The sequence below is a fragment of the Emiliania huxleyi genome (assembly GCF_000372725.1).
Source record: "Emiliania huxleyi CCMP1516 chromosome Unknown EMIHUscaffold_182, whole genome shotgun sequence".
Classification (NCBI taxonomy): domain Eukaryota; phylum Haptophyta; order Isochrysidales; family Noelaerhabdaceae; genus Emiliania; species Emiliania huxleyi.
The window spans coordinates 76,849-88,849 of record NW_005200763.1 but is presented as its reverse complement, the minus strand read 5'-3'; the positions used below and the strand labels follow the sequence as shown (position 1 = coordinate 88,849).

The 12,001-nt window shown below is 68.0% G+C and overlaps 3 protein-coding genes across 3 annotated transcripts; 1 reads left to right on the top strand and 2 right to left on the bottom strand.

The window, feature by feature from the left end:
* Positions 1–509: 509 nt before the first annotated feature.
* On the top strand, positions 510–2,525 carry EMIHUDRAFT_113108 (hypothetical protein; the record flags this gene model as incomplete). The annotated part of the gene is made up of 5 exons (XM_005783067.1): positions 510–964; positions 999–1,180; positions 1,337–1,687; positions 1,988–2,268; positions 2,301–2,525. 5 exons carry the CDS (start codon positions 510–512, stop codon positions 2,523–2,525), a joined length of 1,494 nt encoding a protein of 497 aa, XP_005783124.1.
* A 1,157-nt stretch (positions 2,526–3,682) lies between these two features.
* EMIHUDRAFT_72518 (hypothetical protein) lies at positions 3,683–4,672 on the bottom strand (the record flags this gene model as incomplete). The annotated part of the gene is made up of 3 exons (XM_005783066.1): positions 3,683–4,168; positions 4,189–4,488; positions 4,562–4,672. Coding segments are annotated over 3 exons (897 nt in total), but the record flags the coding sequence as incomplete, so codon positions are not given.
* A 2,559-nt stretch (positions 4,673–7,231) lies between these two features.
* Positions 7,232–10,460, bottom strand: EMIHUDRAFT_113107 (hypothetical protein; the record flags this gene model as incomplete). Its single annotated transcript, XM_005783065.1, has 2 exons — positions 7,232–7,573; positions 7,632–10,460. 2 exons carry the CDS (start codon positions 10,458–10,460, stop codon positions 7,232–7,234), a joined length of 3,171 nt encoding a protein of 1,056 aa, XP_005783122.1.
* Between the last annotated feature and the right edge of the window lie 1,541 nt (positions 10,461–12,001).

Sequence of the window (12,001 nt, the reverse complement as noted above, 5' to 3'; positions counted from 1 at the left end):
TCCGCTCACCGAGACAAACTCGGTGCCGCCGTTCTCGCCGCCGCCGCCACCGCCGCCGCCTCGCCCCTCGCCTCCGTCACCGCCGCCCTCCATCTCGCGGCGGCGTCCCTCTGATGGCGCGGGCGCCTCGCTCACCGGCGCCTCGCCGCCGCCCCCCCCCTTCTCGCGCCGCTCCGCTCGAGCGTGGCCGCCGCCTCCCCTGTCAATCCCGCCGCCTCCCCTGTCATCCCGCCGCCCGCACCACCGCCGCCACCGCCTCGCGCCTCGCCGCCGCCGCCACCGACCGCCCTCTCCCCTACGCCGCTGAGCGCGCCGCGGTGCAGGGGGCGAGCCCCCGCTGCGCAGCCTCACCGCAGTGCACTGCGCTCTCCGCGCCCCTGACGATTAGTTGGTGTTGCACAGCATGGAGCTCGGCGAGCGTTTAGCGAGCCCCTCAGCTAGTCTTCCAAAAATAAAACCCTTGCGGCGGGCGCTGCGCCGACGGTGAGGCTACAGCGTGACCGCGACGCATGGCCGGCCTCGCGGGCGAGCTGCCGCCCGGCGCCGGCGGCTGCCTATCTGCGTGGCGCGAGGCGATGTGTGAGGCTGGCGGGCGTGGCAATGCCTATGACACCAGGTCGCAGGAGAGGCTGCTCCGCACCGCCGGAGAGGCGCTCGAGGAGCCTCTCTCTGTCGACGAGTGCCTCGAGAGGGCGGGCGGCTGGGGCGCCTACCAGCGCTCGCTCATGCTCACCCTCGGCACGTCGACCGCCGCGTGCGCCGTGCACATGCTGCAGCCCATCTTCCTCGCGCCGCTGCTGGACTGGCCGCTCACGCCGGTGCAGCGCGGGCTCGTCTCGTCCGCCTTCTTCGCGGGATACGCCGTCGGCGTCTTCGGCTGGGCGTGGCTCTCCGACCGGCGAGGCCGGAGGCGCGGGAGACAATATGCACACCTCTCCTTCCCGCCCCGCCACGTCCGTGACCGGTCCACGACCCGTCCGCGACCCGTCTGCGGCCAGGCCCGCCATCCTGCTCTCCTTCCTCGTCGGCAACCTCGGAGGCGTCGCCTCCTTCTTCGCCCCCTCCTTCGGACCCTTCCTCGCCCTACGGCTGCTCTGCGGCGTCGGCGTCGCCGGCGCAAAGAGCGCCGTGCTCCTCGGAACACAGGCAACACAGAGGTTGAGCTCCTCAACTCCACCTGGTAGGCGCGAAGAACGCCCTCTTCCTGCTCGGCACCGAGTTCGCCCCGCCCGGGTCGCGGGCACACGTCGGCGCGCAAGCCCCGCCCAGTGTCCAAAGGGGCGCTCCCCCCCCCCCCTCCCCCTCCCCTCCCCCCACGTCCCTCCGATGCGAGCAGGCGCCCACCTCGCCTACTGGTGGGTGATGGGGCTGCTGCTGCTCGTCGCGTCCGCCTACGCGCTGCGCTCCTTCTCGTGGCGCTGCCTCGTCCTCGCGCACGCCCCCGGCCTGCTCGTTCACCTCCAGCTTGCCCGCAGCCTGCCAGAGTCGCCTCGGTTCCTGCTCGTCGCAAGCCAGACGGAGCGAGCCGGCGTCGTGCTGCGGCGCGTCTTCGCGGCGAACCGCGCCGCACCGCCCGAGCCCCTCTGCCTGCAGCAGCCGCCCGCGCACGACGGAGGCCGCTCCACCATCTCGCAGCTCTGGCGGCGCGACTTGCGCCGCTCGACGGTGGTCATCGGGCTGACGCAGGGTGTCTGCACGATGACCTTCTACGCAATCACATTCGACGACCGGCTCAACCGGCTCGCAGGCTCGCTGTACACCGGGGCGCTGCTCGGCGCCCTGGTCGAGCTCCCCGCCCTCGTCGCCCTCGCCCCCGCCACCGACTCGCTCGGCCGCAGAGCAGCCTACACCGCCTTCCTCCTCTCCGCCGCCGCCGCACTGCTCTCCCTCCACCTCTGCGTCGCCGCGGGCGGAGGCGCGAGGCGGGCACGGCGGCGGGCGCCACGGCGGCCCGCTCACCCCGCTCACCCCTCTCGCGCGTGAGCAGGCGCCCCGCTCGCCATCACTGCCGTGCTGGCGGGTCGCTTTGCGTCCGTGGCCGCCGTCAACGTCGCGTACATCGTCGCCGCCGAGATCTTCCCCACTCTGTGCCGCAACTCTGGAATCGGCTGGGGGTCGGGCTGCGGCCGGCTCGGCGCCATCCTCGCGCCGCTCATCATGACCTCGGCCGGCGCGCCGCTCCTCCTCTTCGCCGCCCTCTGCCTCGTCGCCGCGGCGAGCGTGTGGGCCTCCCCGGAGTCGCGAGGCAGGCGCACGGCTCTGGAGGAGGTAGCACGAACGGGCGTCGCGCCACTGAATAGGCGCTGCCCGAGTCGGGCGGCCGGGTCATGCCGGACGTGCCCTGCTCCGAGCGCGTCTCGGGCTGCAAGCAGGCGCCCTCCCCTCTCGAGAGCCCGCGGAGCACCCGCTGCGTCAGCCCCATCAGCGCAGCCACGGCGCCTCGCACCACAGCGCACCGCACGCCGCCGAGGCTGGCGCCGGCGCCCCTGGAGCCGCCCGCCGCGGAGAGCGGCGACAGCTGCTGAGAGGACGAGCAGGCCGCGCGCTGCCGGCGGCAACCACCGCCCGCCCTTTCGTGCTTGGCGACTCTCACAAAACCTCAGCGCGACGGCAGGGGGCAGGAGGGCCCCCGGGCTCCATCGCTACAGTATTGCTTTGTGATCTTCAGATGTGCACACCCTGAGCTGTGAAGTGTGATCACGACTCGTCCGACACGTCAGATATATCGGTTACGGCTTACGGCTTACGCGCCCAACTCTCGTCAGATCTCCCGCTTCAAGATTATTCCCTCTCTATTGGTTAGTCTATTCATTTTTGTATATTGTGCACGACCTGTGAAAGTATGATGTATTTTGTATTTACCGGATGGCACAAGGCCCTTCTCAAGGCGCACCGCGAAACTCGAAAGAGCGGCGGTGTCGATGACCAAGCCCCAGCAATACAGCCCCAGAGCGCATACACCAACGCGGCGCGCCCGCTTCTTCGACTGACGACTTTGTACGACTCCCGGTAATTCCGCTGCCCCTTTCAGTGTAGGCTGCCATGTTCTTAGCTGTCCACCAATCCAACACGCCGCTCGTCCTGCAGCACACCGTCTCCGCCCCGCAGCGCGTCGAGCCGGAAAGAGTAGAAGATGCCTCGCTCCGTGAGCACCAGCATCGTCATCTCGTTGGCGTCGGAAATGGACGGGCGCAGCGCGGCCACGGCGCGGGTGAGCGGCGGCAGCTTGGCCTGCGCAAAACCGGGAAGGGGTGCGAGCTGAGGGAGGGAGAGGGAGAGGGAGAGGGAGAGGGAAGGAGCGAGGGAGGACAGCAGCTCGCCTGCGCGAAGGCTCGCTCGCCCGCCAGCAGCGAAGACGGCGACAGCAGTGAGAAGCTTCCTCCTGTCAGGCCGCCACCGCCGCCAACTGCCCGCCCGCCGACCGCGCCTGTTCACTTCATCGAGGCGGTGCGGAGAGACGCTCTTCACAGCCTCCGCCAACAGGCCGAGAACGGCGCCTCTCTGTGCGTCGAGGCTCCAGACGTGCACCGTGCCTGGAGGGAAGAAGCTCCCCGTCACCACGACAGCTTCACGTGCCGGGCTCCGCAGGCGTGCTCCGTCGCCCGAGGAGGAGACGGCGCAAAGCATCGCAGAGCTCGAGAGCAGCGCCGCGGCCGCCTGGTGAGCCATCAACCTCCGCTTGCTAAAGCCCGGATATCGGCATCGCAGCTCGAGAGCAGCGCCAGACCTGCGCCGTCGCCGCCGCCGCGCCCGCGCCCGAGGCGGCGCCGTCGTGGGGCGGGAGGCAGGAGGAGAAAGCGAGGTGGTAGATGGAGGCGGGGATGGCTCCTCGGCGGAAGGCGTGGAGCAGCTCGCCCTGCGGGAAGGAGTGCACCGAGACGGTGGTGCCTAGTTGGTCCTCGACGCGGGTCGGAATCACCGTCCCGGCGCGGGGAGGAGCGTGCTGGGCCGGGCGGGCGGCGCCCTTCTCCGAGGCGGACGCGACACGCGAGCCGCAAGGGGAGATGGCGAGGGCGGCGAGGGCCGACTTGCGCGCGTGCAGCGTCGAGAGGGCGTGCAGCTGCAGCGCGTCGAAGAAGAGGATTTGGCCGGGCGCGGCGGCGGGCAGCACGGCGTGGCAGCGGCCGACGGCGACGCACATGTCCGCGAGCCCGAGACGGTTAGGCGCCTGTGCGATGTCGTGACCACGTATTCTTCGATGCTGCGGTTGCAAAGGGGCGAGGCGGGGCGTGCCGTCTCGAGGGTGTGCAGCAGCTTCATCGACGAGAGCTCAAAGATGTGCGTCCGAGTCTCGAGCACAACCAGCAGCCGCGAGGCGTTCATCCGCACGCGCAGCACGGACGAAGAAAAGTTCAGCTCGCAGATGGAGGTGTTTGTCCGGGTGTTGAGCATCACGAGCCGCCGCGTCGACTCTCCCGGGCGGGTGCCGGCGCCGACCAGTGCGACGAGCGACGAGGAGTGGAGGAGCTCGACCACGCCGACTCCACCCTGGCAAACGAGGCGGAGGGAACTCGTGGCGGCCGTCCTGGACGGCGCTGCGGGGCGATTGGGGTGGTGCTACCTCGGAGCATGAGTGCGCGGACGCCCACGGCTCACAAGTGAAGATCTGGTAGCCGCGGTCGGTGCCAATGGCGAGGCAGGTCGCGTCTTGATTGAACGTGTATGCCAGCAGCGAGGCGGTAATGGTCGGGGAAGCGGTAATGGGGAGAGGGCGGCCGAAGCGGCCTCGAGGGGGCGTGAGGGAGAGGACGGGGAGGGCGGTGGGGGCTGGGGGCGGAGGGGGTCTGATCGGCTGCTCCACTACTGCGCAAGGCCGCGTCTGCAATCGGCGGTCAACGGGGGAGCGCCACCGGGCGGGAGGGGGAGGGGGGGGGGGGCACGTGGCCTAGGGCCCGGGTTCGCTCCTCGGCTCGGCTTCTCCAACAAAGCCACCGCTCGGGCCTCTTTCGAAAGCAGAGGTGGAGAGCGGGTCGGCTGGAGCGGGGGCTTGTTGTCTTGGGCGCGGGCACAGTGGTCGGTGCAAGTGACACATTCACACTCATTGGTCGTTCAATCTTCATACCAATATACGGCTACCGTCTACCGAGGTCTCGAGAAGTAGTCTGGACTCTGGTGACAACAAGCTGACAAGATGTAGTTGTAGAAGCAAGAACCAAGATGTCGGGACTCGGGTCAGTCTCGCTCTCGGAGACTGTGGAGTAAATAAATAAGCGGGCACCTCCAGGAGAGATTGGCTTGTGCTCTTTTCTTTTCCAGCGGCTTTTGGTCCAGCTTTTTAGAGCGCTCCAGCGAGAGCCGCAGCCGCTTCTGCGCCTCGGCGCGGTCCGCCTTGCTGAGCTTGGACGGCGGTCGCGCCGTCGCCGCGCGCCGCTTGCGCTCCGCTGCCGCCGCCGCCGCCTTGCTTGCCTCCTCCCCGAGCGCCGTCCGCAGCTCCGCGTGATGCGATCGAAGCAGGTCGCGGCAGCGCCCGGCGACGGCGAGCGTGAGCTTCAGCAAGCTGGCGATCGATGCGTTTGGATACCTGAGGAAGAGGAGGCGTTGGCGATGGAGAGGCTACTACTTTGCGTATAACGACAGCCACCAAATTGCCAGCCCGCACTTCTCTTGATCCGATCGGCGGCCGTCTCGCTGTGCATCGCCTCGATGCGCGCAACGTAGGAGTCGCGCTCACGCGAGAGCTCATCCCACTCGCGGCGCATCCGATTGATCTCGATCGCAGTCTCGTCGAGGGCTGGCGCGCTCGCCGTGCTCGTCATGCCGCCGTCGTTTCCTCTTCCAACCGCCCAGCCCGACTTTCGACGGCCGCCGAGTTTGATCGAGAACTCTTTTTCAGTGTATGTAGCTCTTACGAACATACCCGAGGGTGAACTGCTGACAGGGTTTGCGATGAGAAGCGATCCGAACGTGGCATTCGGGTGATTAGATCACTACCGCCGTAACGCAAGAGCACTGCGACGGATCGGGCTCATGCTAGCATCCACCTCGCGGGCCCGATGTTCTGGCCCAGCGAGGCTTTTTCGGAAACCTTTTGCGAACCCAAAAGAACGAGCGAATTTGGGGAGAAAGAAACAATTGAACGATATCGGTGTCGAAACACCGCTCTGACAGCGCTCACAGCAGCGAAAAGCGAAATTTCGGGTAATCACATCACCGCTTTCGAAAGCTCAGCTGGCCACGTCACGGTGAGCCCTGCCTTGCTCTGTCTCTCACCCTCCACTCTCTTTCTCTCTCTCTCTCTCTCGCTCACTCACTCTCTCCCTCCCTCCCTCCCTCCCTCCCTCCCTCCCTCCCTCCCTCTTTCTCTCTCTCCCTCTCTCTTTCTCGCTCTCCAGCGTGGTCTGCACCTTCGCTCGTGATACGGCCTCGCTGCAGTCTCGACGTGTCGGCTGCCTCTAACTTCGAGGGTGCCTCTCTGTCGGCTGCCTCTAACTTCGAGGGTGCCTCTCTCTAGGCTGCTCCGCTGTATTCTGACCGCCGCTCGCTCACGCGTTTCGCGCCGATAGGTGATTGCTCGTGTATGCCTCCGCTTGGCGTGCAGCTGCTTGTATAACCCACCGCCGATCGGTGATTAGATGCGACCAGAGAGTATACTGCCGCGGGTAGTCACCTCGGTCAGGCCCCCCTGCCTGGTGCGTGGTCGAGCCCCGCGGCAGGTTCCTTATAATGACTCGACCACGCACCGGTGTGGGGGGCCCTCGTTTTTGTCTGAGATCAGGCACCGCCGAGAAGAGATCACACGAGATGCCGATGCAGATGTGTCATGCAGATGTGGTGCGTGCGCTCTCACTTCCCACGTGGCTCCCCTCGCCCAAGCCGCAGGTGTGATGGACAAATCACCACGCATGGTTCCGGAAGCAGGTTTGGCGCCGTGCCCTACCCGGTAGTGATCCTGTCCGGTCACGGTGGGTCACAAAGTCGCACATCATTGCCTGTTCGTCCTCTCCTCCCTTTCCCAGTCCTGGGCGGTGCCCCCCTGGCTTGCGCCCTGCTGCGACCTCGGCTGCCCTCGCAGCAGCCTCCCTCGCCGCTGTCGCCACGCGACCTTCGCCGCAGCTGCGCGAGTGCCGCCGCCTCTTCCACCGTCGCCAACTCCTCCCTCGCCCTCGCCGCTGCTGCCGCCCTCTCCGCTTCTGCCGGCCTCTGCTCCTCCGCCACCCTCTCCTCCGCCAGCCGTGCCACCTCCCGGATGACCCTCTCCACTGCGCGGCTCCTCCTCCTACCGCTGCTGCTCCTACCCGCGGCGCTTCCCTGGCGGGCCCTCCTCCGCGACCGCCTTTCGCTTCGCCGCATTCTTCTGCGTCCGCGCGGTGGTGGGGCGCGGCGCTGGAGCGGTCTCGTCGTCGCTGGAGCCCGCCGGAGTCTCGTCGGCGAGGGAGCTCGAAGCGCGCTTCTTGGCTCCCGCCGTGCGCTTGGCTCCCGCCGCCGGCTTCCGCTCGATGAGTACGTACGCGGCCGCCTTGAGCAGCGGCGGCAGCGTCGGCAGCGGCGTCGGCGGTGGCGGCGGGCTCGGCGGCGGCGGGCTCGGCGGCGGCGGGCTCGGCGGCGACGGCGTCGGTGGTGACGGTGGAGGAGGCTTCGGGGTTGGAGGGGACGGAGGCGGCGGGCTGCGGCGATGGCGATGGCGGCTTCACTTCGACCCGGGCGCCAGGCAGGAGCGGCGCCTCCGCCCCCCGCGGCAGGTGCACGCCGTCCACGTAGACGTGGTCGCCCTCTGCCGCAACGAGGATGCCGCGCGAGCCGTCGAGGCGGATCGAGGAGCTGCACAATTTGACGGGTCCAGCCCCGAGAGGGACGGATGCGGGCTGGCCGGGCGTCGCCGTGTGCTCCTCCGCGAGGACGAGCATGAGGGTGCCGGAGCCGGAGCCGGCGGAGCGCTTGCCTGCACGGACCATCGCGTCACGCACTGTTTTCAGCTGCACTGCACTTTTGCCGGCCAGGCAGCGGATGTTGCGGGCGGCGGCCCGGATGGCCATCTCCTCCCAGTCAGAAATCCGCATGGTTGCGCCGTTTGGTCGCAGCTCGTCGCAGAGCAGCTGGAGCCAGCGGCGCTGCTCGGCCAGGTTCGACTCGAAGGCAAGTGCGTAGCGGTCGCTCAGGCCGGAAAGGGCGATCGAGCGGCAAGCATGCTGGCGCAGGGAATCAGCCGCGAACTTCCACGTCACCAGTTGCTGGATCTCGGGGTCCTGTACGAGGGCGGCCCAGTGGACCCCTCCACGCGGGTTCATCCACGCCAGCCGGCCGGTGGTAGGGTGACGCTGCGAGAGCTTGCGCCCGAGGAGCTGGTTGAGCCGCGAGACGGGCTTCGCGGCGGCCAAGGTGAGCCTCGTCTTCTCCGTGGCGAACTGGCGCCGCGTGAACTCGCGCTTCATGCCGAGCAGGAGCGGCAGCCGGTCCTCCTCCGGCACGGTGTTGTTGTACTCGGCGAGGAGCTTGTCGAGGGCGGCGAGGTCGGCGTGCGAGACGGGCTTCGCGGCGGCGAGGGTGAGCTCGCCCTTCGCCCTCGTGAGCACTGAGATCTTGACCGTGCCCGACGTGGGGAGCATCGCCACCACCAGCTTCGCCTCGTCCTCGGGCAGCTCCGACTTGGCCTTGCGGATGAAGGCGACGACGTCCTCGGCCTTCGCGTCCAGGAGCGCGCTCGTGCGGCGGGCGACGTCGCCTCGGCGGATCACGCGCTCGAAGGCATCGAGTACCTCGATCGAGCCGCCGCGCTTGACAAACAGGTCGATCTCCTCCTGCGTCGCGGGTCGCCCGAGCGAGTTGCGGCCGCCGGTCTTGCACGCCGTAAGACTCCAGCCGCCAGAGCCGAGCCCCTTCAGCGTGACGATCGCCGCGAGCGTCTCGATCGTGACCGAGTCGAGGACGCGTCCCTCGCCGTCGCACAGCTCCATCCCGACGAGGAGCGCGAGGGACTTCTTCCAGCTGGTCTCAGAGAAGGTGGCGCGGTGGGCGACGAGCACCGAGACGATGACGGTCGCCACCGTCTCAAGCACCCCGTCGACGATCCCCTCGAGATCGACCTGCTCCTCAACGGCGGACCCGGCCGCGCCGTCCAGCTTCTCGGCGACCGCGCTGAGCAGCGAGACGGAGAAGGCCGACGTGGCGAGGTTGGTCGAGTTGTGCTGCAGCGGCGCGAGCGTCTCGGACGGGTCGAACGCGAAGAGGTTGCACAGGTGCGGCAGCCGCGTGAACACGACGGTGGCGCCCTGGAACTCGTGCACCCAGACGCCGCTCCGGCCGACGGGGCGCGACAAGTGGGCGGTCTCCCCAAGCAGCATGGCGCTGCCGCTGCCGCCGCCCACCACGCAGACCGAGGCGGCGAAGGCGACGTGGCGGATGATGGGCCGGGGAGCGATGCTGCTGCTGCCGGCGGCGCCACCGCCACCGTCGCCGCCGCCGGGAGAGGTGAAGGCACGAAGGACTGGAGAGAGAAGGTACGCGGCAAACGAGAGCTGCAGCTCCTGCTGTCCGTCCGTGTACTCGTCGCTCTCGCGGCAGTGCGGCCGGAACGAGAACACGACGCCGTCGCCGCCCTCCTCGCCGCCCTCCTCGCCGCCCTCCTCGTCGCCCTCCTCGTCGCCGGCGGAGCGCACGACCCGAAGCGACGCGTCAAAGCGGCATCGGCAGTGTGTGAAGTTTGAGTTGAGGTGCACGATCACCACCAGCTTGCCGTCGTAGGCGCTGGGCACCAGAAGGTCGTAGTTCGAAGACGTCTGCGTGCCCTCCAGCCAAAACGGCGCCGTCCTCGAGGAGTCGCCGGGTACGTCGCGATTGCAGACCCCCTGGATGATCCAGAGCTCGGCGCCCCGCGCCACCGCCTCGTCGATCTGCTCCTGCGTCACGGCGTGCATCACCTCTCCCTCTGCGGTCCGGATCGAAACGACACACATGACCTCGCCGTGGCGAGGTTCGAGCTGCTGCTGGATGCACTGCCGCCGCTCCTCGTACTTGTTCAGGTCCGAGTCGAGTTGGAGTGGCGGGTAGGGGGGCACTGGGTTGAGCACCAGTTTCCACCACACGGGCGCGAGAGAGGAGAGGGGTATCGAGTCGGCGAGAATCGGGTTGTCGCGCAGAAGCTGCAGTGAATCCTCGGGGAGAGAGAAGCAGGCTTGGCTGGAATCGATGGCCGGGTCGGTCGTTTCACACAGCTTCTCCAAAAGTGCAACGACTGGTGGCAGATTCGGCTCGGCTGTGCGTCGTTCTGCAGCATACGCCTCCATGTCTGTTTTGATGCGGTCCAGCTCTCGGCGCCCGACCTGCGTGTCGCACTCTTGACAGCACCTCGTGAGGCTGCTCCACTCCGAACCAGCCCGCTCGACATCGTACTCCTCGCGGCAAACGACGCACACTGCGGGCACGCACGAGACGCGTCGGCACAGCGCCAGTGGCGGGCGGGAGTGGGTGTGGGGCTGCAGGCCTGAATCCGGCTCTGAATACGGCTCGCTCACATCCTCGGCCATGCCGACGCTGTCCGGGCGCGTCGAGACCTGTACCGGGCGGAGATGAGCGTCGTCATCGCGCAGACATCGCCACTTCAAGCGGAAATCGCGTGTGAGCGTGCGCATCGCGGTGAGCTGAGGGTGATGCGGCAAATCGAGGCTGGCGCTGCTTTCCGACGCTGCGGCGCAAGACAGGGCGCGCAAAAGTGGGCTGCCGGTAGCTTCCGCTGCGCACCTTGCTTGCACTGTCCGCCGGGTTCGTGCGAGCCACCGGCGAACGGCGGTTTGAGCCGGGAACGGGCCGCGCAGTGTGCCGAGCGTCACAGCGATTGAGGAGGAGTCCAAGCCTCAATGAAAAGAATTTGCGCGAGGCACAATGAAAAGAAATTCTGCCACGCAGAGCCCGAAACACTACACGCGTTGGTTTAGAAATAATACGGCACCGGCCTTGCGCGAACACCACGCCGACGTGCATGCGATCGCAACCGGCGGGCGCGCGCGCCCGCCCATTGAGTGCGGTCCTCATCAGATGTGCGAGGGCGTGCTGGCGTGAGCGCCGCGGGCGGGCGGGCGGGCGGGCGCGCGGGCGCGCGGGCGTGAGGGGGGGGGGTGGGTCGCACCCACGTCAAGTCGGGCAACAGCCGGCAAGTCGGGGCGACAACCGTACCGTACACGACCGCGACAAGCTGTGTCGCTAACCCCCTCGGGTGCGGCGCTGGTGCCTCTCTGGGTTTGCCTGTCACGATCGGACGGGTTTTCGGTCACGGCAAAGAAGTTCACCTGCAGGTGCGATGAAGAGAGGGGAGTGAGGAGAGGCGTCGCGACGGGACGGGCAGGGTGATCGCCGCTTGGGACCGCGCGGGCGGGCGCGCGGGCAATCTCGTCCGCCGTCGCACGCGCACACACAACAAGTGCCACGGCGAGGCGCCTTGTGAGAGAGGTGCAAACCATCCCTCAGACGGTCCTCGCGCAAACGGCGGTGTGGCGCGGGAGACCGCAGGAGCGAGAGGGGCGGGCCGGGGCCGGAGGGAGGCGGACGCGCGGGCGGGCACGCGGGCGTCGAGGGTGGGGCACGGACGCGCCTGGCGCCAACCGCCTCGGCTCCGCACAGCAGCAGCTTGCCCGGCGGGCTGTGAAAAGAAAGTTGGGTGGGTCTCATGCCCCCGGATCGATAACGTTCCCCCCCTCAGCGCACTCCTCCCCCCTAGGGCCATCACTGGCACACGTTGAGGGCTGGGCCCCCTGCACAGCCCGCAGTGCCACTGCAGCGGAGGCCATGGGCGAACCGGGAGGTGTGTCGACTGGGCGTCAGGCGCGCACGGAGGACAGGGTCCACACCTGCACGAGCAGGATTTTGGAAGGACGATCAGGGGGACAGGTGCCATGCTGTGACTGTAGGGCTGCTGGTTCCGGCTCCCCCCAGCCGGATAAAAAGGCTCTGCTGGTTCGCCCCTCCAGATAGGTAGGTAGGTTGACCTTGTTTCGCCCAAAAGGCCCTGCAATAGGTAGGTACCCCCTATTTTCATCTTTTTTCGCTTCGCTGCGCGACCTGGGGATAGGTA